This window comes from Hemiscyllium ocellatum, chromosome 22 (genome assembly GCF_020745735.1).
Source record: "Hemiscyllium ocellatum isolate sHemOce1 chromosome 22, sHemOce1.pat.X.cur, whole genome shotgun sequence".
Lineage (NCBI taxonomy): Eukaryota > Metazoa > Chordata > Chondrichthyes > Orectolobiformes > Hemiscylliidae > Hemiscyllium > Hemiscyllium ocellatum.
In genome coordinates, this window is record NC_083422.1 from 52,629,646 (window position 1) to 52,653,857 (window position 24,212).

At 48.4% G+C, this 24,212-nt stretch overlaps 1 protein-coding gene across 4 annotated transcripts in view; it reads right to left on the reverse strand.

Moving 5' to 3' along the window:
* Window positions 1-24,212, reverse strand: part of crtac1b (cartilage acidic protein 1b) — a 432,025-nt gene that overhangs the window by 41,519 nt on the left and 366,294 nt on the right. For all 4 annotated transcript variants that reach the window (XM_060842222.1, XM_060842221.1, XM_060842219.1 and 1 more), the window contains exon 8: window positions 19,166-19,302. In XM_060842222.1, the coding sequence (XP_060698205.1) occupies window positions 19,166-19,302 (137 nt within the window). The remainder of the gene's footprint in view (window positions 1-19,165; window positions 19,303-24,212) is intronic.

Consider the following 24,212-nt stretch of genomic DNA (forward strand, 5'->3'; position numbering starts at 1 on the left):
CTCCCCATTGCTATATCCACCACCATTGCTGTGTCCTCCCTCATTGCTGTCTCCTCCCTCATTGTGGTCTACCCCTCATTGCTGTGACCCCCCTCATTGCTGTGTCCCCCGTCATTGCTGTCAGCCCCCTCCTTGCTGTCACCCCCCTCATTGCTGTTTCCCCCCTCATTGCTGTTTCACCCCTCATTACTGTGCCCCCGTCATTGTTGTGCCCACCCTCCTTGCTGTGTCCCACTCATTGCTGTCGCCTCCCTCTTTGCTGAGTCCCCCCTCATTGCTGTGTCCCCTTCATTGGCATCTTCCCCATCATTGCTGTGTCCTCCCTCATTGCTGTGACACCCTCATTGCTATGTCTTCCTCATTGCTGTCTCCCCCCTCATTGCTGTGTCCCCCCTCATTGCTGTCTCCCCCCTCATTGCTGTCTCCCCCCTCATTGCCGTCTCTCCCCTCATTGCTGTATCATCCCTCATTGCTGTGTCCCCCCTCAGTGCTGTATCCCCCCTCATTGCTGTCTCCCTCCTCATTTCTGTCTCCCCCTCATTGCTGTGTCCACATCCTTGCTGTCTCCCCCCTCATTGCTATCTCCCCCAAGATTGCTGTCTCCCCCCTCATTGCTGTCACCCCCCTCATTGCTGTCTCCCTCCTCATTCCGATCTCCCCCCTCATTACTATGTCCCCCTCCTTGCTGTGATACCCTCATTGCTGTGTGTCCCCTCAATAGTGTCTCCCCTCATTGCTGCCTCCCCCTCATTGCTGTCTGCCCCAACATTGCTTTGTCCCCCCTCATTGCTGTGTCCCTCTCATTGCTTTGCCCCCCTCATTGCTGTGTCCCCTTCATTGCTGTGTTCCCCTCATTGCTGTCTCCCCCCTCATTTCTGTTTCCCCCCCCATTGCTGTCTCCCCCACATTGCTGTGTTCCCCTCATTGCTGTCTCCCCCCTAATTGCTGTGTCCTCCCTCATTGCTGTCTCCCCCCTCATTGCTATTTCTCCCTTCATTGCTGTGTCCTCCCTCATTGCTGTGACACCCTCATTGCCGTCTCCCCTCTCATTGCTGTCTCCCACCCCATTGCTGTTTCCCCCCTCATTGCTGTGTCGCCCTCATTGCTGTGCCCCCCTCATTGCTGTCAGCCCCCTCCTTGCTGTCTCCACCCTCATTGCTGTGTCGCCCTCATTGCTGTGCCCCCCTCATTGCTGTCAGCCCCCTCCTTGCTGTCTCCACCCTCATTGCTGTGTCGCCCTCATTGCTGTTTCCCCCTCATTGCTGTTTCCCCCTCATTGCTGTTTCCCCCCCTCATTGCTATCTTCCCCATCATTGCTGTCTCCCCCCTCATTGCTGTCTCCCCCATATTGCTGTGTCCACATCCTTGCTGTCTCCCCCCCCCATTGCTATCTCCCCCAAGATTGCTGTTTCCCTCCTCATTGCTCACCTCGCTCATTGCTGTCTCCCCCCCTCATTCCGATCTCCCCCCCATTACTATGTCCCCCTCATTGCTGTGTCCCCCCTCAATAGTGTCTCCCCTCATTGCTGCCTCCCCATCATTGCTTTGACCCCCCTCATTGCTGTGTCCCTCTCATTGCTTTGCCCCCCTCATTGCTGTGTCCCCTTCATTGCTGTCTCCCCCTCATTTCTGCCTCCCCCCTCATTGCTGTGTCCCCCCTCATTGCTCTGTACCCTCTTTGCTGTATCCCCCTCATGGCTGTGTCCCCCCTCATGGCTGTGACCCCTTCATTGCTGTGTCCTCTTCATTGCTGCCTCACCCCTCATTGTTGTCTCCACCCCCTCACTGCTGTCTCCCCCTTCATTGCTGTCTCCCTCCTCATTGCTGTCTCCCCCTCATTACTGTCTCCCCACTCATTACTGTCTCCCCCTCGTTGCTGTGTCCACCTCATTGCTTGTCCCTCTCATTGCTATCTCCCCCCTCATTGCTGTCTCCCCCATCATTGCCGTCTCCCCTCATTGCTATGTCCCCTTCATTGCTGTGTCCCCCCCTTTGCTGTGTCCCCTATCATTGCTGTCACCCCCCTCATTGCTGTCTCCCCCCTCATTGCTGTCTCCCCCCTCATTGCTGTGTCCCCCTCATTGCTGTCTCACCCAACATTTCTGTCTCCCCTCTCATAGCTTTGTCCCCCCCATTGCTGTGTCCCCTTCATTACTGTCTCCCCACTCATTACTGTCTCCCCCTCGTTGCTGTGTCCACCTCATTGCTTGTCCCTCTCATTGCTATCTCCCCCCTCATTGCTGTCTCCCCCATCATTGCCGTCTCCACTCATTGCTGTGTCCCCCATCATTGCTGTCTGCCCCCACATTGCTTTGCCCCCCTCATTGCTGTGTCCCCTTCATTGCTGTGTTTTCCTCATTGCTGTCTCCCCCCTAATTTCTGTTTTCCCCCTCATTGCTGTGCCCCCCCATTGCTGTCTCCCCCCCATTGCTGTGTTCCCCTCATTTCTGCCTCCCCCCTAATTGCTGTGTCCTCCCTCATTGCTATCTCCCCTAAGATTGCTGTTTCCCTCCTCATTGCTGTCACCTCGCTCATTGCTGTCTCCCCCCTCATTCCGATCTCCCCCCCCCATTACTATGTCCCCCTCATTGCTGTCACCCCCTCATTGCTATGTCACCCCTCATTACTGTCTCCTCCCTCTTTGCTGTCTGCCCCCACATTGCTTTGTCCCCCCCTCATTGCTGTGTCCCTCTCATTGCTTTGCCCCCCTCATTGCTGTGTCCCCTTCATTGCTGTCTCCCCCTCATTTCTGCCTCCCCCCTCATTGCTGTGTCCCCCCTCATTGCTCTGTACCCTCTTTGCTGTATCCCCCTCATGGCTGTGTCCCCCCTCATGGCTGTGTCCCCCTCATTGCTGTGACCCCCTCATGGCTGTGTCCCCCCTCATGGCTGTGTCCCCCTCATTGCTGTCTCCCCCCTCATTGCTGTGTCCCCCTCATTGCTGTGTCCCCCTCACTGCTGTCTCCCCCTTCATTGCTGTGTCCTCCCTTATTCTTGTATCTCCCTCATTGCTGTGTCCCCCCTCATTGCTGTCTCCCCCCTCATTGCTGTGTTCCCCCTCGTTGCTGCGACCCCCACATTGCTGTCTCCCCCTTCATTGCTGTGTTCCCCCTCATTGCTGTGTTCCCCATCATTGCTGTCTACCCCCCTATTGCTGCGACCCCCTCATTGCTGTCTCCCCTCTCATTGCTTTGTCCCTAATAGCTGTCTCCTCCATCATTGCTGTGTCCCTCTCATTGCTGTCTCACCCCTCATTGCTGTCTCCCCCTTATTGCTGTGACCCCCTTATCGCTGTGTCACCCCTCATTGCTGTCTCCCCCTCATTGCTGTGTCCCCCTTTTTGCTGTGTCCCTATCATTGCTGTCTCCCCCATTATTGCTGTGTCCTCCAACATTGCTGTCTCACCCCTCATTGCTGTGCCCCCTCACTGCTGTTCCCCCCTCATTGCTGTGTCCCCCCATCAATGCATTGCCCTCCCTCATTGCTGTGTCCCCCTCATTGCTGTCTCCCCCCTCATTACTGTCTCCCCCTCGTTGCTGTGTCCCCATCATTGCTGTATCCCCCTCATTGCTGTGTCTCCCTCATTGCTGTCTCCCCCGTCATTACTGTCTCCCCCTCATTGCTGTGTCCCCTCATTGCTGTGTCCCCTCATTGCTGTGTTCCCCTCATTGCTGTGTCCTCCCTCATTTCTGTCTTCACCCTCATTATTGTCTCCCCACTCATTACTGTCTCCCCCTCGTTGCTGTGTCCACCTCATTGCTTGTCCCTCTCATTGCTGTCTCCCCCCTCATTGCTGTCTCCCCCATCATTGCTGTCTCCCCTCATTGCTATGTCCCCTTCATTGCTGTGATCCCCTCATTGCTGTGTCCTCCCTCATTGCTGTCTTCACCCTCATTGCTATCTCCCTCCTCATTGATGTCTCCCTCCTCATTGGTGTCTCCTCCCTCATTTCTGTTTTCCCCCTCATTTCTGCCTCCCCCCTCATTGCTGTCTCCCCCCTCATTGCTGTGTCCCCCTCGTTGCTGTCTCCCCCCTCATTGCTGTGTCCCCCCTCATTGCTGCCTCCCCCCTCATTGCTTTGCCCCCCTCATTGCTGTGTCCCCCTCATTTCTGCCTCCCCCCAATTGCTGCATCCTCCCTCACTGCTGTCTCCCCCCTCATTGCTGTTTCCCCCCCTCATCGCTATCTTCCCCATCATTGCTGTGTCCTCCCTCATTGCTGTCTCCCCCCTCATTGCTGTTTCCCCCCTCATTGCTGTTTTCCCCCTCATTGCTGTCTCCCCCCTCATTGCTGTGTCCCCCCTCATTGCTGCCTCCCCCCTCATTGCTTTGCTCCCCCTCATTGCTGTGTCCCCTTCATTGGTGTCTCCCCCCTCATTGCTATCTTCCCCATCATTGCTGTGTCCTCCCTCATTGCGATCCCCCCCCCATTGCTGTCACCCTCCTCATTGCTGTCTTCCCCCTCATTGCTGTCTCCCCCCTCAATACTGTCTCCCCTCATTGCTGCGTCTCCCTCATTGCTGTGTCCCCCTCATTGCTGTCACCCCCTCATTGCTGTCTCCCCCTCATTGCTGTGTCACCCGTCATTGCTGTCTCCCCCCTCATTTGTGTCTCCCCCTCATTGCTGTGTCTCCCTCATTTCTGTCTCCCCCTTATTGCTGTGTCCCCCTCATCACTGTGTCACCCCTCATTGCTGTCTCCCCCTCATTGTTGTTTCCCCCTTTTTGCTGTGTCCCCCTCATTGCTGTCACCCCCTTCATTGCTGTGTCCCCCTCATTGCTGTCTACCCCCTCATTGCTGTCTACCCCCTCATTGCTGTGTCCCCCTCATTGCTGTCTCCCTATTCATCGCTGTCTCCCCCTCATTGTTGTGTCACCCTCATTGCTGTCTCACCCAACATTTCTGTCTCCCCTCTCATTGCTTTGCCACCCCCCCTCCATTGCTGTGTCCCCTTCATTGCTGTCTCCCCATTCATTGCTTTGCTCCCCCTCATTGCTGTGTCCCCTTCATTGGTGTCTCCCCCCTCATTGCTATCTTCCCCATCATTGCTGTGTCCCCCCTCATTGCTGTCACCCCCTTCATTGCTATGTCTCCCTCATTGCTGTCTCCCCCCTCATTGCTATTTCCCCCATCATTGCTGTGTCTCCCTCATTTCTGTGTTCCCCTCATTGCTATCTTCCCCATCATTGCTGTGTCCCCCCTCATTGCTGTCACCCCCTTCATTGCTGTGTCCTTCCTCATTGCTGTCTCCCTATTCATCGCTGTCTCCCCCTCATTGTTGTGTCACCCTCATTGCTGTCTCACCCAACATTTCTGTCTCCCCTCTCATTGCTTTGCCACCCCCCCTCATTGCTGTGTCCCCTTCATTGCTGTCTCCCCATTCATTGCTATCTCCCCCATCATTGCTGTGTCCTCCCTCATTGCTGTCTCCCCCCTCATTATTGTCTCCCCACTCATTACTGTCTCCCCCTCGTTGCTGTGTCCACCTCATTGCTTGTCCCTCTCATTGCTGTCTCCCCCCTCATTGCTGTCTCCCCCATCATTGCTGTCTCCCCTCATTGCTATGTCCCCTTCATTGCTGTGTCCCCCATCATTGCTGTGTCCCCCCTCATTGCTGTCTCCCCCCTCATTGGTGTCTCCCCCCTCATTGGTGTCTCCCCCCTCATTGCTGTCTCCCCATCATTGCTGTGTCCACCCTCATTGCTGTGTCCCCCCTCATTGCTGTATCCTCCCTCATTGCTGTGTCTCCCTCATTGCTGTCTCCCCCCTCATTGCTGTCTCCCCATCATTGCTGTGTCCACCCTCATTGCTGTCTCCCCCCTCATTGCTGTGTCCCCCCTCATTGCTGTGTCCCCCCTCATTGCTGTCTCCCCATCATTGCTGTGTCCACCCTCATTGCTGTGTCCCCCATCATTGGTGTCTTCCCCTCATTGCTGTCACCCCCTCATTGCTGTATCCTCCCTCATTGCTGTGTCTCCCTCATTGCTGTCTCCCCCCTCATTGCTGTCACCCCCTCATTGCTGTATCCTCCCTCATTGCTGTGTCTCCCTCATTGCTGTCTCCCCCCTCATTGCTGTCTCCCCATCATTGCTGTGTCCACCCTCATTGCTGTCTCCCCCCTCATTGCTGTGTCCCCCCTCATTGCTGTCTCCCCCCTCATTGCTGTCTCCCCATCATTGCTGTGTCCACCCTCATTGCTGTGTCCCCCATCATTGCTGTCTCCCCTCATTGCTATGTCCCCTTCATTGCTGTGTCCCCCATCATTGCTGTGTCCCCCCTCATTGCTGTATCCTCCCTCATTGCTGTCTCCCCCCTCATTGGTGTCTCCCCCCTCATTGCTGTGTCCCCCCTCATTGCTGTCTCCCCATCATTGCTGTGTCCACCCTCATTGCTGTGTCCCCCATCATTGGTGTCTTCCCCTCATTGCTGTCACCCCCTCATTGCTGTATCCTCCCTCATTGCTGTGTCTCCCTCATTGCTGTCTCCCCCCTCATTGGTGTCTCCCCCCTCATTGCTGTCTCCCCATCATTGCTGTGTCCACCCTCATTGCTGTCTCCCCCCTCATTGCTGTGTCCCCCCTCATTGCTGTCTCCCCCCTCCTTGCTGTCTCCCCATCATTGCTGTGTCCACCCTCATTGCTGTGTCCCCCATCATTGGTGTCTACCCCCTCATTGCTGTATCCTCCCTCATTGCTGTGTCTCCCTCATTGCTGTCTCCCCCCTCATTGGTGTCTCCCCCCTCATTGCTGTGTCCCCCCTCATTGCTGTCTCCCTCCTCATTGCTGTCTCCCCATCATTGCTGTGTCCCCCATCATTGGTGTCTTCCCCTCATTGCTGTCTCCACCCTCATTGCTGTCTCCACCCTCATTGCTGTCTACCCCCTCATTGATGTCTACCCCCTCATTGCGGTCTCTCCCTCATTGCTGTGTCCCCCATCATTGCTGTGTCCCCCCTCATTGCTGTATCCTCCCTCATTGCTGTCTCCCCCCTCATTGGTGTCTCCCCCCTCATTGCTGTGTCCCCCCTCATTGCTGTCTCCCCATCATTGCTGTGTCCACCCTCATTGCTGTGTCCCCCATCATTGGTGTCTTCCCCTCATTGCTGTCACCCCCTCATTGCTGTATCCTCCCTCATTGCTGTGTCTCCCTCATTGCTGTCTCCCCCCTCATTGGTGTCTCCCCCCTCATTGCTGTCTCCCCATCATTGCTGTGTCCACCCTCATTGCTGTCTCCCCCCTCATTGCTGTGTCCCCCCTCATTGCTGTCTCCCCCCTCATTGCTGTCTCCCCATCATTGCTGTGTCCACCCTCATTGCTGTGTCCCCCATCATTGGTGTCTACCCCCTCATTGCTGTATCCTCCCTCATTGCTGTGTCTCCCTCATTGCTGTCTCCCCCCTCATTGGTGTCTCCCCCCTCATTGCTGTGTCCCCCCTCATTGCTGTCTCCCTCCTCATTGCTGTCTCCCCATCATTGCTGTGTCCCCCATCATTGGTGTCTTCCCCTCATTGCTGTCTCCACCCTCATTGCTGTCTCCACCCTCATTGCTGTCTACCCCCTCATTGCTGTCTACCCCCTCATTGCGGTCTCTCCCTCATTGCTGTGTCCCCCTCATTGCTGTGTTGTCCTCATTGCTGACTCTCCCTCATTGCTGTCTCCCCCCTCATTGCTGTATCCCCCCTCATTGCTGTATCCCCCCTCAATGCTGTCTCCACTCTCAATGCTTTCTCCCCCCTCATTGCTGTCTCTCCCCCATTGCTGTCTCTCCCCCTCATTGCTGTGTGCCCCCTCATTGCTGTCTCCCCCCGTCATTGCTATTTCCCCCAGCAATGAGGGTGTCACAGCCCTTCAGCCCATCGTATCTGCACTGGTCATAAACAACCACATAACTATTCTATCCCTTTCCCCAATACCTGCCCATATCCTTGTGTAACTTGGCATTGTAATGTCCATCTAAACACTTCTTCAGGGTTTCTGTCTCTCTCACCCTCACAGGCAGTGAATTCCAGATTCCCACCATTGTCTGGGTGAATCCTTTCCTCACATGGCCTCTAAACCTCCCGTCCCTTACCATAAATATAGATTTAGATTTAGACTTTATTGCCATGCGTCCTCACGTACAGGGGTACAGTAAAAGGTCTATAATGTCGCTACACACAGCATCATCTGAGATACAAAGTACTGTACCTCGGTACAAAATCCTAAGAATAAAGTAGAAAGAAATAAGGATAAAAGTTAAAAGTTAAACATTCAATCTATGTCCCCAGTCATCAATCCCTCCAAACAATTACATTTTAAAAATATGAACCATAAGTGCTAAGTTAGCCTGAAGCAGTGTTTTTTTTAACAATGAAGCCATGCTGTTTTCTGGGTCTGTAGTCTGTGAAAGAACAAAGTGTGATGTGCTCTTCCTGTGGGACTTTAGGGAGAGTTTCCATGTTACTGATGATTATGTCTGCAGGAAATGTCTTTGGTTGCGAATCATGTCAGATTGCATGGATAGGTTAGAGCTGCAGCTACAGGCAACAACGAATTTACAGGAGCTAGGGAGTGTGATGTTTGGCAGTTAGAGGAAGGGAGAAAAGCCACAGATACATCCAGTCGATGGGTTACCGCCAGGAAAAGTAGAAAGGGTAGGCAGGTAGTGAAGGAGTCTCCTGTGGCTATTCCCATCTCAAACAAGTATGATGTTTTGGACAACATTAGAGGTGATGGATTCTCAGGGGATTGTAGCACAAAAAGCCAAATTTCTGGTCCTGAGACTGGCTTTAGTGCAATGAGGAGTATGTCGGGTTCCAAGCGATCGATTGGAAGGGACTCTCCAGTCAGAGGCACAGACAGGCGTTTCTGCATCCAGCAGCGAAAAAACAGAATGGTGTGTTGCCTCCTAGTGCCAGGATCAAGGATGTCTCAGACAGGGTGCAGAATGTTCTCAAAGGAGAGAGAAACCAGCAGGAGGTCATTGTACACCTTGGAACCACAACAAAGGAAGGGAAAAGGATGAGATTCTGAAGGAAGAATATAGAAAGTTAGGCAGGAATTTAAAAAGGAGGTCCTTGAGGGTAGTAATACTTGGATTACTCCCAGTGCTATGAACTAGTGAGGGCAGGAATAGGTGGATAGAGCAGATGAATGCATGGCTGAGGAGCTGGTGTATGGGAGAAGGATTCCCATTTTTGGATCATTGGAAGCTCTTCTGGGGTGGAAGTGACCTGTACAAGAAGGATTGCACCTGAATTGGAAGGGGACTAATATACAGGCAGGGTGATAGTGAGGAAAGATATCAATCTGAGACTGGTACAGTTGAGAAAAGAAGCGAGTCAAACAGTCAGGGCAGACAGGGACAAAGCAGTGAACAAGGTGATAAATTAAACCGCATTTACTTTAATGCAAGGGGCTGAACAGGGAAGGCAAATGAACTCAGGGCATGGTGAGGAACATGGGACTGGGATACCATAGCAATTACACAAACATAGCTCAGGGTAAGACAGGACTGGCAGTTTAATGTTCCAGGATACAAGTGATACAATAAGGATAGAAAGGGAGGCAAGAGAGGAGGGGGAGTGGTGTTTTCGATAAGGTATAGTATTACAGCTGTACTGAGGGACGATATTCCCGGAAATACATCCAGGGAAGTTATTTGGGTGGAATTGAGAAATAGGAAAGGGATGAACTCCTTATTTGACCCCCGAATAGTCAGAGGAAAACTGAGAAACAAATTTTTAAGGAGATGTTCGTCATCTTTAAGAATAATAGGGTAGTTATGGTCGGGGATTTTAACTTTCCAAACATCGACTGGGACTGCCATAGTGTTAAGGATTTAAATGGAGAGGAATTTGTTCAGTGTGTACAAGAAAATTGTCTGATTCAGTATGTGGGTGTACCTACTAGAGAAGGTGCAAAACTTGACCTACTCTTGGGAAATAAGGCAGGGCAGGTGACTGAGGTGTCAGTGGGGAAGCACTTTGGGGCCAGCGACCATAATTCTATTAGCTTTAGTATAATGATAGAAAGGATAGACCAGATCTAAAAGTTGAAGTTCTAAATTGGAGAAAGGCCAATTTTGACGGTATTAGGCAAGAACTTTCAAAAGCTGATTGGGGACAGATGTTCGCAGGTAAAGGGACGGCTGGAAAATGGGAAGCCTTCAGGAATGAGATAACAAGAATCCAGAGAAAGTATATTCCTGTTAGCGTGAAAGGAAAGGCTGGTAGCTATAGGGAATGCTGGATGACTAAAGAAATTGAGATTTTGGTTCAGAAAAAAAGGAAGCATATGTCAGGTATAGACAGGATAGATCGAGTGAATCCTTAGAAGAGAATAAAGGCAGTAGGAGTATATTTAAGAGGGAAATCAGGAGGCAAAAATAGGACATGAGATAGCTTTGGCAAATAGGGTTTAGGAAAATCCAAAGAGTTTTTCTAAATACATTAAGGACAAAATGGTAACTAAGGAGGTAACTAGGTGGCTTTTGTGTGGAGCCGCAGGAGATGGGGGAGATACTAATCGAGTATTTTGCATCAGTGTTTACTGTGGAGAAGGATAAAGAAGATGTGGAATATGGGGAAACAGATGGTGATATCTTGAAAAATGTCTATATTACAGAGGAGGAAGTGCTGGAGGTCTTGAAATGCATGCAAGTGGATAAATCCCCAAAACCTGATCAGGCATACCCTAGAACTCTATGGGAAGTTAGGGAAATGATTGCTGAGCCCCTTCCTGAGATATTTGTATCATCCTAGTCACAGGTGAGGTGCCAGAAGACTGGAGGTTGGCTAACATGGTGCAACTATTTGAGAAAGGTGGTAAGGACAAGCCAGGGAACTATAGACCAGTGAGCCTGACATCGGTGGTGGGCAAGTTGTTGGAGGGAATCCTGAGGGACATGTATTTGGAAAGACAAGGACTGATTAGGAATAGTCAACATGGTGCATTGGAAATCATGTCTCACAAACTTGATTGAGGTTTTTGAAGAAGCAACAAAGAGGATTGATGAGGGCAAAGCGGTAGATGTGAACTATATGGACTTCAGTAAGGGGTTCAACAAGGTTCCCCATGGGAGACTGGTTAGCAAGGTTAGATCTCATGGAATACAGGGGGAACTAGCCATTTGGATATGGAACTGGCTCAAAGGTAGAAGACAGAGGGTGGTGGTGGAGGGTTGTTTTTCAGACTGGAGGCCTGTGGCCAGTGGAGTGCCACAAGGATTGGTGCTGGGTCCACTACTTTTTATCATTTATATAAATGATTTGGATGAACGTAAGAGGTACAGTCAGTAAGTTTGCAGATGACACCAAAGTTGGAGGCATAGTGGACAGTAAAAAGGATTGCAACAGGATCTTGATCAGATGGGCCATTGGGCTGAAATGTGGCAGATGGACTTTAAGTTAGATAAATGCAAGATGCTATATTTTGAAAAGCAAATCTTACCAGGACTTATACACTTAATGGTAAGGTCTTGAGGAGTGTTGCTGAACAAAGGGACCTTGGAGTGCAGGTTCATAGCTCCTTGAAAGTAGAGTCACAGGGAGGTAGGATAGTGAAGAAGGTGTTTGGAATGCTTCCTTTATTTGTCAGAGTATTGAGTATCGGAGTTGGGAGGTCATGTTGTGGATGTACAGGACATTGGTTAGGCCATGTTTGAAATATTGCGGGCAATTCTGATCTCCTTCCTATCAGAAAGATGTGGTGAAACTTGAAAGGGTTCAGAAAAGATTTACAAGAATGTTGCCAGGGTTGGAGAACTTGAGCTATAGGGACAGGCTGAATAGGCTAGGGCTGTTTTCCCTGGAGCATTGGGGGCTAAGGGGTGACCTTATAGGGGTTTACAAAATCATGAGGGGCATGGATAGGGTAAATAGGCATTTTTTTTTTCTGGGGTGGGCGGGTCCAGAACTAAAGGGCATAGGTTTAGGGTGAGAGGGGAAAGATATAAAAGATATAAAAAAGGGCAACTTTTTCACACAGAGGGTGGTACATATATGGAATGAGCTGCCAGAGGAAGTGGTGGAGGCTGGTACAATTACAACATTTAAAAGGCATCTGAATGGGTGTGTGAATAGGAAGAGTTTGGAGGGATATGGGCCAAGTGCTGGCAAATGGGACTAGATTAGTTTAGGATATCTGGTCAGCATTGACGAGTTGGACGGAAGGGCCTGTTTCCAATCTATACATCTCCATGACTCTATTTCTTACCATCTGCTGAGTCTATCCTACACTCTTCTTTTCCCAGGTTCTCCACATTCAATTTCCCTCTCTCTTGGGGTTATTTTTCGGGGTGGCTTTGGTCCCAGCCGATTGAGTTTCTCGGCTGGACCTTCCCATCCCTCCTGAAGACTGAGCAAAGCCTGCTGTGTAAATTAAGAACCCCCCGAAAGTTCCCTCCCAAAGGCTGAAAACCAACATTTGGACAATTCCATGTCCAAAGTCCAGCATCAAAGTCACAAAATAAAATGAACCAGGCCATTATCACGCCCATTAGCCACCTCCATACTGCAATGCCATGTTGGCAGAATGGGAATGTCAGCCTGTGACACTGATACAACAAAATAGGAGGAGAAGCTCACTCCAAAAGTCAACTCAATTTCCCAGGAAGAGCCAGAGTTAATGAGATTTTAGTTATCTTATTAAGGCATATATGGGAAAAGGGAATCGTTTAATTATACAATTATAAAAAGAAACCTCTTCCACAACCAGTGGACACCACAAAGTGTATAATCACTACACTCCTGATGAAGGGCTTATGCTCGAAACGTCGAATTCTCTATTCCTGAGATGCTGCCTGGCCTGCTGTGCTTTGACCAGCAACACATTTGCAGCTGTGATCTCCAGCATCTGCAGACCTCATTTTTTACTCTAATCACTACACTACACCACATTTTAACTTAAATTTCAATCATCTCATGAGTTTAGTTGCAGCTTCTTTTAAAGACCAGCTCCAAGTTAACCTGCTTTGATCTGGTTCCTTAAATGTTGCATTGTACAGTTATTTAATATAGAGAAGGCTGACAGACAGGAGCACAGGTCAGAATTAGAGACTTGGAACACTACCTTCATTGAAATGCAACATATGTAATGGATGTAACGCTGCTGTTAATGAATTGCAATATGTATTGGAATGTAATGCTGCAATCTATGAATTGCAACGTTTGAAGGGATGTTGTGGGATGTACTGCTAGAATCAATGAATTGCAGCAAAGTAATGCTGTAATCCATGAATTGTAACACAAATAATGGCATGGAATGCTGCGATTTTTGAATTATGACAAGCATTGATGTCTAGTTTTACTCTTCAATAATTGGCTTGGGCTCAATACAAGAGCATCCACAGCTTCCTGTCCCATTTCTTAGCATGGGCCCATTCCTTCCCACTAACCCTCAGGGCATTTTCAGACAACATCAAATGCTCCATAACACTTCCAGCATCAGAAGCTGCCCCATCATAAAAAACGCAATCCCCTCTGCACTTCCAACTCTTCCTCCTTTCTGGCTTTCCCATTCTTTCATGGGATGCAGGTCTTTATTGTTCAGTCAGATTACCCCTTGAGAAGGTGATAGTGAGCTGCATTCTGGATCTGCTGCAGTTCATGGGTCACAGAGCTATCCCACAGTGTTAGATTAGATTAGATTCCCTACAGCATGGAAACAGGCCCTTCGGCCCAACCAGTCCACACCGACCCTCCGAAGAGTAACCCACCCAGAACCATTTCCCTTTGACTCATGCACCTAGCACTATGTGGGCAATTTAGCATGGCCGGTTCACCTGGCCTGCACATCTTTGGATTGTGAGAGGAAACTGGAGAGTGTGCAAACTCCACACAGACAGTCACCTAAGGCTGGAATTGAATCTAGGACCCTGGTGCTGTGAGTCAGTAGTGCTAACCACTGAGCCACCACGCCACCCTTTCTCTCCTGCAGCCTGACGATTTTCTTATCCCCCTCCCGGACTCCTGGCACCCCTTCAGCATCTCAACGTCCCCTAGAGTAAAGCTCAAGGAAAAGAAATGAGCGGACTTCAAACATGTCCCGAGCTGTCTCTGGTCTTTCGGCTCTGTGTTGGACATGCAATGCCGTTCATTTCTGTCAGCGTTCCCAGCAGTCCACTGTCACTGAACTCCTCATTAATTCAGAAAGTCATTCATTATTTCCTGCAAGGTGTTGCTTTTTAATAGCCGCCTCAAAGGATCGATAACAGAGACATTGAGTGATGGATATTAGGTGAGAATGAAGTGCCTTTGAGAGTGAGGGAGAGGGAGAGAGAGATTGGCCTGCATTCGCAAGTTAGCAAATTGAAAATCGGCTGTTCCTTGCCTGAACACATTCATCACAGAGTCTGGCCACAAAATGCAATCTATATATTAATATCTGAGAGCACTCTTGTCAATTCAATATTCACAAAATGAAATGCAATAGAAGCCCAAAGAAAATTATCACCAGGGAAAACATATATTCCAGTTGATCTATGAGATACGGGAATGTGGACAGTGCATTATTAGCTAGACAACATGAACTCTTAGCTGCCAATATAACCCCTGTGCTTTATCCCTTACACTTTGACCTGCTCACTGTTCTCCCATCTTGGCCCAAAACTGCTCAAACCCCCAAGAGAGGGAATAGGTTCAGCCCTCTCTAAGGCAGGACACTGGCCAGACCTGGTGAGCAGGGAATCCAGGTATAGTTAGTCCAGAATCCAGGTGTGCTTTATCAGGAATCCAGATGTGCTTAGTTTGGAAAACTGGACGTGATTGGTTGGGAATCCAGATAATTGGAAATCCAAACAGAGTCAGTCAGGAATCCAGATGAGATTCATCTGAAATTGAGATGTAGTTATTTGGGTTCCTTAGCAGTGAATGAGAGAATGAACAGTCGACTGGGTCAGGTGATCTGACATTCATGAACTTGTGTGAACATTAACCTTTTTCATCACAAGAGGAAAGGCAAAGGCTGCAGTGAGTCATTTCCTGATGAAGGGCTTTTGCCCGAAACGTCAATTCTCCTGCTCCTCGGATGCTGCCTGACTGGCTGTGCTTTTCCAGCAACATTCTAATCTTGACTGCAGAAAGTCATGAACACCACTTTGGATTAGTCGCTGAATGTTGATGGATTTTGGCTAATTAAATACACACAAACACACACAGACCAACACACACACACACACAAAGACCAACATTTGTGGGCGGCACGGTAGCACAGTGGTTAGCACTGCTGCCTCACAGCGCCTGAGACCCGGGTTCAATTCCCGACTCAGACGACTCTCTGTGTGGAGTTTGCACGTTCTCCCCGTGTCTGCGTGGGTTTCCTCCGGGTGCTCCGGTTTCCTCCCACAATCCAAAGATGTGCGGGTTAGGTGAATTGGCCATGCTAAATTGTCCGTAGTGTTAGGTAAGGGGTAAATATAGGGGTATGGGTGGGTTGCGCTTCGGCGGTTTGGTGTGGACTAGTTGGGCCGAAGGGCCTGTTTCCATACTGTAAGTAATCTAATCTAATCTAATCTAATCTAAACATGTACACACAAACACGCACACAGACCAACGCGCACACATTCACAGACAGACACAGACACACAGACCAACATGCACACAGACAGACCAACACGCACACAGACACACACACACACCAACATGCACACAAACACGCAAACACAGACCTACATGCACACACAGACCAACACGCACGCAGACATGACACACAGACCAACATGCAGATATTCACAGACATACACACACAGACAGACCAACACGCACACAGAAACACACACACAGACCAACACACACACAGATCAACACACACACAAAGACAGACAGACCAACATGCACACACAAACACGCACACATTCACAGACACAGACACACAGACCAACACGCACACAGACACGCAAATGCAGACTAACACGCACGCAGACATGCACACACCGACCAGCACGCACACAGACCAACACGCAGACATACACACACACACACACAGACCAACATGCACACAGACAGACCAACATGCACACAGGCATACACACAGACTAACATGCACACAATCACACAGACACAGAAAGATCAACACACACACAGACATACATGCACACACACACATACCTCACACACACACAGACCAACACAAATGGAGGTACACTGGATTGTGACGAAGATGTATTCTATTGAAAATATTTTCTATTCGATAACATGAGTTTATTGGTTAAAAGCAAATTACTGCGGATGCTGGAATCTGAAACCAAAAGAGAAAATGCTGGAAAATCTCAGCAGGTCTGGCAGCATCTGTAAGGAGAGAAAAGCGCTGATGTTTCGAATCTAACTGACCCTTTGTCAAAGCTAAAAAATGGGAGAAATAGGGAGGTATTTATACGAGGCTGAGAGAAGGTGAGTCATGGCTGCAGAAGCAAAGGTAGCAATAAAGAGGTGATAGAGAAATTAAAGGGAGATGAGGAGCTGTGAATGACTAAGGCTGAAGCCAGTGCTATGTGACAAAATATGGGGGGGGTGGGGTGGAAGGGGTGAAGCAGAGACCAAATAGAAAACAGGGGAGAAGGGTAGCAAAGGGGGAAGAGGAGAGGAAAAAGGTGATGACAGAGTGGGGAGAGAGAGAAAGAGAGACAATCAAGAAAAAAGAAGTACAGAACAGTGAAAAAAATATATAAAGAAAAGATAAATAAAATAAATGAAATAAAATTATCTGAAGTTGTTGAATTCAATGTTGAGTAAAAAGTGAGGTCTGCAGATGCTGGAGATCAGAGCTGAAAATGTGTTGCTGGTTAAAGCACAGCAGGTCAGGCAGCATCCAAGGAACAGGAAATTCGACGTTTCGGGCCAGAGCCTGATGAATGTTGAGACCGGCAGGCTGTAACGTGCCCAGTCAGAAGATGAGATGCTGTTCCTCCAGTTTGCTTTGAGCTTCACTGGAACATTGCAGCAGGCCAAGGACAGACATGTGGCCATGGGGGCAGGGTTGTGTGTTGAAGTAGCAAGCCACGGGAAGGTCTGGGACACGATTGCGTACAGACCGAAGGTGCTCAGCAAAGCGATCAACCAGTCGGCGTTTTGTCTCTCCGATATAGGGGAAACCACATTGGGAGCAACGAATGCAATAGACCAAATTGAAAGAGGCACAAGTGAAATGCTGCTTAATCTGAAATGAGTGTCTGGGATGGTGAGAATGGAAGAGGTAAAGGGGCAGGTATTGCACCTTCTGCGATTGAATGGGAAGGTGCCATGTGTGATGGGACAGGTGTTAGGTGTGATGGGAAGATGCTGTGCATGATGGGAGAGGTGTTAGGTGTGATGGGAAGGTGCAGTGTGTGATGGGAGAGGTGTTCGGTGTGATGGGAAGATGCTGTGCATGATGGGAGAGGTGTTAGGTGTGATGGGAAGGTGCCGTGTGTGATGGGAGAGGTGTTAGGTGTGATGGGAAGGTGCCATGTGTGATGGGAGAGGTGTTAGGTGTGATGGGAAGATGCTGTGCATGATGGGAGAGGTGTTCGGTGTGATGGGAAGGTGCCGTGTGTGATGGAAGAGGTGTTAGGTGTGATGGGAAGGTGCAGCGTGTGATGGGAGAGGTGCTAGGTGTGATGGGAAGGTGCCGTGTGTGATGGGAGAGGTGTTCGGTGTGATGGGAAGGTGCCATGTGTGATGGAAGAGGTGTTAGGTGTGATGGAGGAATTGTCTTGGAAGGAATGATCTCTGCGGAATGCAGACAGGGGGAGGGGAGGGGAGGGAAGATGTGTTTAGTGGTGGCATCGTGTTAGAGTTGGCGAAAATGGTGGAGGATTATTCTTTGCATGTGATTATTATTGGTGATTATCACATTACTATTAATGGAATCTTCTTGTACACAAATTGTTATGCATTCTACGTTATATTGTACTGCAAAGATATGTGATGCCAGCAAACTGCTTTGGGCTGTCCTGAGGATGTGAGACACACTGCAATGAAAGCCTTTCTTTCCCCAAGATAATGAGATTGGTGTTTGAACAGAGGTTGGACAGAAACCACACCAGTGGGTTAGATCAAGGGGAGAAGTGTAGGAAGCCAGAGAATTGCCAAGTACAGTCAGAGAGAGGAGAAGATAGCTGAAGGAAATAAAAACATGACAGACCTGTCCGAGCAACAACTAAGGGAGGAAGAAATGTAATCACGTTGCAGGTTTGGAAGTTGCTGTCTGAGGCCCTTCAATGAATTTCTGCATTTTGTCGATAGCCCACACTGAGTGTCAATGGTGGATAAAGCGGATGCTTGTGGATGTGGGCTACTTTCTCCTGGATGGTGTCAAGCTTCTTGAATGTTGTTGGAGCTGCCCCCATCCAGGCAAGTGGGGATCACACTCCTGATTGGTGCCTTGTAGATGATTGAAAGGCTTTGGGGAGTCAGGAGGTGAGTTACTTGGACGTTTATTCCTAGCCTCTGACCTGCTCTTGTAGCCACAGTATTGACACAGCGAGTCCAGATGAGTTTCTGGTCAATGGTAACCCCTAGCATGTTGATAGTGGGAGATTCAGTGATGGTAATATGAGTCAATGTCAGGGGAGAGTGATTAGGTTTGTTTTGGAGTTGGTCATTGTCTGGCATTTGTGTTCATGAATGTTCCTTACCTTGTTAGCCCAAGCCCGGATATTGTCCCGAACTTGTTGCATTTGAACATCGACTGATTCAGCGTCTGAGGAGTCATGAATGGTGCTGAACACTGTGCAATCATTGGCGAACATCCCCACTTCTGACCTTATGATGGACTGAAGATCATTGATGAAGCAGCTGAAGATGATTGGGCCTAGGACACTACCCTGAGGAACTCCTGCAGAGATATCCTGGTGCTGAGATGACTGACCTCCAACAGCCACAACCATCCTCCCTTGTGTAAGATATTATCATTACGATGAGAGGTTTCAATTGGGAAAAATAATCCCTTTTGCCAAGTGAGCCAATAGCCAGAGGTCGGAGATTTAGATCATTGTAAAAAAGATTTGGAGGGGAGAAGGGGAGAAATATTGAAATTGTGTGAATTAATAGCATCTGGAACACACTGAAAAGATGGTGGAGATTTGAAGAGGGAGTTGGATTGGAACTTAACAGTATTACACAGTAAACACGGATGCTTTCAAGCCAGTACATACACAAAGGGCTGAATGGCCTCTTTTAGTAAGTTTTTATGATTATTGAAAATATAGACTAACCTGAAGATGCGGTTTGCCGAAGATCCTCGGTATGCAATATTATTGAAAAATACTTCAAGGTCCTGATCATTGTCAAAATCTGCCACAATCACTGTCCTAACTGGCGAGGGCATCGCAAACGGCTGGGTTGCTATATCCTAAGAGAAACCACATTAATCACAGGGATTACCAAGTAGTCATTTAGTAAGGAACGTCATCAGTGCCCATAGAGGGAGAGCGTATGTGCCTTTTATGGGTTACATGTGAGAGCAGAGTCTCCTCAGACCCCCTCCATCATCATCACCCTTCTGTTTGACTCATGATAGTTGAAGCCTTCATCTTAACCTTCCAATCTACAGGCTCACATCTCTCTCTTTCTCTTTCTCTCTCTCTCAATCACTCGTTGTTTCCTGTTGCTCCTTCACTTCCCAAATCCCTGTGGCCATCCTTGCCGCCCACTTGGATATCTGATCCTTTTTTGTATGGCATTCCTTCTTCCCATTGCCATTCCTTACCCAGGGTGTGATGAGTGCTCCCTTTCACAGAGACCACCTTCTCACTATCCAGTCTCTGCATGTTCTGACCCTGAATATCAACAGAGCATCCATTTGTCCAGATCTCCTTCTGCCAACTCGGAGATACACCTGCAACACTGGTTCCCTAAGTTACACCCCCAAAACAAACCGAGTCTTGGGTCTCCTGTTCAGTTGTCTACAGCCAATGTTCATCTTTCCTCCCAACATTACCCTTGTCTACACCCATAAACTCCAGGCATACCTCACCTTAGATACTGATCAATCTTTGCCCAATGACTCTAGCTGACCCAGCAGATATTGATTCTCAATTCTGCTGTGATGATCAGCATCACCATCAGTCCCAGGCCCACCTCTCAATTACCCCGAGTAGGAGCTAGAACCTTCTATTATGGAGTCAGCAAATATAGAACCCATTGGGGTAAGGAACTGCAAAGTGATAGATTGGTATGAGAGGTCTGAGTGATTGGATAGAGAAAGAGGGGGATAGAGCAGGAAAGATAAGGAATTAGGAACTGAGAGAAAAGGAGATACATGAGGAAAGATAGGACATTAGGAATGGAGAGATACAGAATTAGAGAAGGAAAAGTAGGGAATGGACAGATGATAGGATGGAGATGGAAAGACAGGGAATTAGAATTAGAGAGATAGAGATGGAAAAATAGGGAATTACGGATGGAGAGCTGGTGTGATCAAGAAGGGAAGATGGAGAATGAGAGATAGGGATTTAGAAGTGGAGAGACAGAGGGGTAGAAATGTAAAAATAGGGAATTGGGGTGGAGAGATAATGAGATAAAGAAGGAAGCATAGGCAATTAGAGATGGAGTGATAGTGAGTTAGAGAAGGGAAGATGAGAATAAGAGATGGAGAGATAGGGATTGAGTGGAGAGATAGGGAGTTAGAGAAGTAAAATAGGGAATTAGGGATTCTGAAATAGTGAGTAAGGAATGGAGGATTAGGGAAATAGGAAAATGTGATGCAAGTTGGGATTGAGAGATGTGAGATAACAGTAAAAATACTGGACAAGGTTAGCATGTTTGGCAGCATCTATGGAGAGAAAAGCAGAGTTAATCTTTCAGGTTGATGACATTTCAATTGAACTTCTGATGAGGATTCTGAGGAAAGGACATTGAACTGAAATGCTAACTCTGTTTCTCTCTTCACGGATGCTGCCTGACCTACTGAGTCTCTCCCGTACTGTGTATCTTTATTTCAAATCATTAGCCACATTTTATTGTTGTGATTTGATGGAGAGATGGGAGTTTGGGAGATGGGAATGGGAGATGTGATTGGTGTTTGGAAGATGGATAAACATTTTGGGAGATGGGGTTGGGGTTGGGGTTTGGGAGATGGGGATAGGGTTATAGGGCTAGGGAAGGGGAGTTAAGGACTAGGAGCTGGGAGATAGCAATTTGAGTGATGAGAAGCTGAGAGTAGGAAATTTAGGGAAATTAAGAATTTGATGGGGCATGTTGCAATATCAAAGGCACGATGTGAATGCAATTTGTTGTGTTCAGTAACACTCTTACCATCTCCACAATAGCCTAAGCAGTTCTGGAAAATTTCTTTTTAAATAAAAGACCGTATCAAAATTCACCTGATCAGAAATGGAAAACGAGGGCCATTAATTAGATTTGTGAAGCAACACCTTTAATCAGCACTTCCCATGCTATCCTCCACTAGGTTCATATTTCAAGGTTTTAATTAAAATCTTTACATTTATGGGTATACACTGCCAAGCATGCATAAATTGCTAGTGAGTACTCCTAAACCATCTTAAAGGAAATGTCTTCAGATGCAAATGTGTTTGGCAAACTTTTTTATTCCAGTGTTTTGTATGGGGGGGGTGTGGGGGGAGGGGAAGCCCATCAGCTCAAACACATCAGTCCAAAATGGTGGCCCACAATCTCTCATGCATACAGCTCGGTCACCAGCCTCCCAGAAATCCCCTCTCAATCATAGAATCCCAACAGTGCAGAAAGCAGGCCATTCAGCCCCTTGAGTCAGCACCAAACCTCTAAACAGCATCCCACCCAGACTCAGTACCCCTACCCTAATCCAGTGTAACCTTGTATTTCCAATGGCTTATCCACCTATCCTTGAACAAATGGGCTATTTAGCACAACCAGTCCACCTGAGCTGCACATCGTTGGACTGTGGGAGGAAACCAGAGCACCTGCAGGCACAAACGCCCAAGGCTGGAATCAAACCCAAGTCCCTGGAGCTGTGAGGCAGCAGTACGAGTCATCATGTCACCCAAACGGTTGAGATTAACTCAGACTTTCAAATTTGTTCGTAGGATGTAAGTGTCACTGGCTAGACGCGTATTTATTGCCCATCCCTAATTGCCCAGAAGGCAGTTGAGAGTCAATCACATCATTGTGGGTCTGGAGTCACTTGTCGGCCAGACCAGGTAAGGAGGGCAGATTTCCCTTTTTAAAAGAAATTAGTGAACCAGATAGGTTTTTATTTGCAGGAATAGGCATTGGTTACATGACAACCACTCAGCCAGCTTTTAATTTGATATTTTTATCGAATTCTAATTTGACCATCTGCCATGGTAGGATTTGAACACATGTCTCCAGAACATTAGCAGGTGGTCTGTGTACAACGAGTCCAGTGATACCACAGCTTTACCTCAAATCTGTGACAAAGAGTCTGTTCCCTTGTTGGAAGGTAAACCTGGAGGAGAGCTTGAGGGTAGTACTGCTACCACATGTAACTTGTCCCTGCCCTTCTAGGTGAAAGAGGTTGTAGATTTCAGAAGGTACTGACAAAGGAGCCAAGCTGAGTTACTTCAATGCATCTTGTAGATTGCACACATTGCGGCTTACTGAGTGTCAGTGGTGGAGGGAGTTGATGCTTGTGGATGTGGTGCCAATCTACTGAGCTAGATGGTGTCAAACTCCTTGAGTGTTTTTGTTCCATGTTAACCTTTTTGAGTTTAATTACGTTGGATTAGGAGAAGGACAATTAGGTTGAAAAGAATGCTGGAAGTAAACGTTCTGATTCATTGCTCTGATGATCTCCAGCTCCATCACCATCTCCCCATATCTTCACGTTCCACAATCCATCCTATCCCTGACAATATATTGAATTGAGTCTTGCTTCCTCCTGAGAGACCCGAGGGAGGTGACTTAGTGAAGAAATAAGGAATAAAGAGGCAAAGCTTGAAGCAGTCATAAAGGAGCAGTACAGTGGCTCAGTGGTTAGCACTGCTGCCTCACAGCACCAGGGACCCAAGTTCGATTCCAGCCTCGGGTAACTGTTTGTGTGAGTTTCCTCTGGGTACCTCCCACAGTCCATAGATGTGACGGTTAGGTGGATTGGCCATGCTAAATTTCCCATAGCATCCAGTGATGTGCAGGCTGGGTGGATTAGCCTTGGGAAATGTGAGGTTATAAGAATTGGGGAGGGGCGCGTTGCTCCTCAGAGGGCCAGTGTGGACTTGATGGGCCAAATGGCCTGCTTCCACACTGCAGGGGTTCTAGAAGCAAGGGTTAAAATGTAGAATGCTTTGCAAATGCACTGCCCAGGTATCTCACTAACATTGCAAATGCACTGCCCAGGTATCTCATTAGCATTGCAAATAGACTGCCCAGGTATCTTATTAGCATTGCAATTGCACTGCCCAGGTATCTCATTAGCATTGCAAATACACTGCCCAGATAGCTTATTAGCATTGCAAATGCACTGCCCAGATATCTCATTAGCATTGCAAATACACTGCCCAGGTATCTCAATAGCATTGCAAATGCACTGCCCATGTATCTCACTAACATTGCAAATGCACTGCACAGGTATCTCATTAGCATTGCAAAGACACTGTCCAGGTATCTTATTAGCATTGCAAATGCACTACCCGGGTATCTCATTAGCATCGCAAATGCACTGCCCAGGTATCTCATTAGCATTGCAAATAGACCACCCAGGTATCTCACTAACGTTGCAAATGCACTGTCCAGATATCTCATTAGCATTGGAAATGCACTGCCCTTTATGGAAACTGCCGAATTTTCACCATACTTGACAGCAAGACTCTGAACAAAAAAAATGACATTTTCATCTTTTCAAAACCGAACTCTGTTGGTCTTTCACTTCTGGCACCTGTTATACCTTTTCTCTTTTAGCCTTGGTAGCGTTCTACATTTTAACCCTTGCTTCTAGAATCCCTGCAGTGTGGAAGCAGGCCATTTGGCCCATCAAGTCCACACTGGCCTCTGAGGAGCGACCCCCCTCCCCAATTCTGAGAACCCCACATTTCCCAAGGCTAATCCACCCAGCCAGCTCATCACTGGATACTATGGGCAAGTTAGCATAGCCAATCCACCGAACCGTCACATCTATGGACTGTGGGAGCAAACCAGAGGAAACTCACATAAACAGTTACCTGAGGCTGGAATCGAACTTGGGTCCCTGGCGCTGTGAGGCAGCATATTTGCAATAGGAGTGAGGTACCTGAGCAGTGCATTTGCAATGCTACTGAGATACCTGGGCAGTCCATTTGCAATGCTCCTGAGATACCTGGGCAGTCC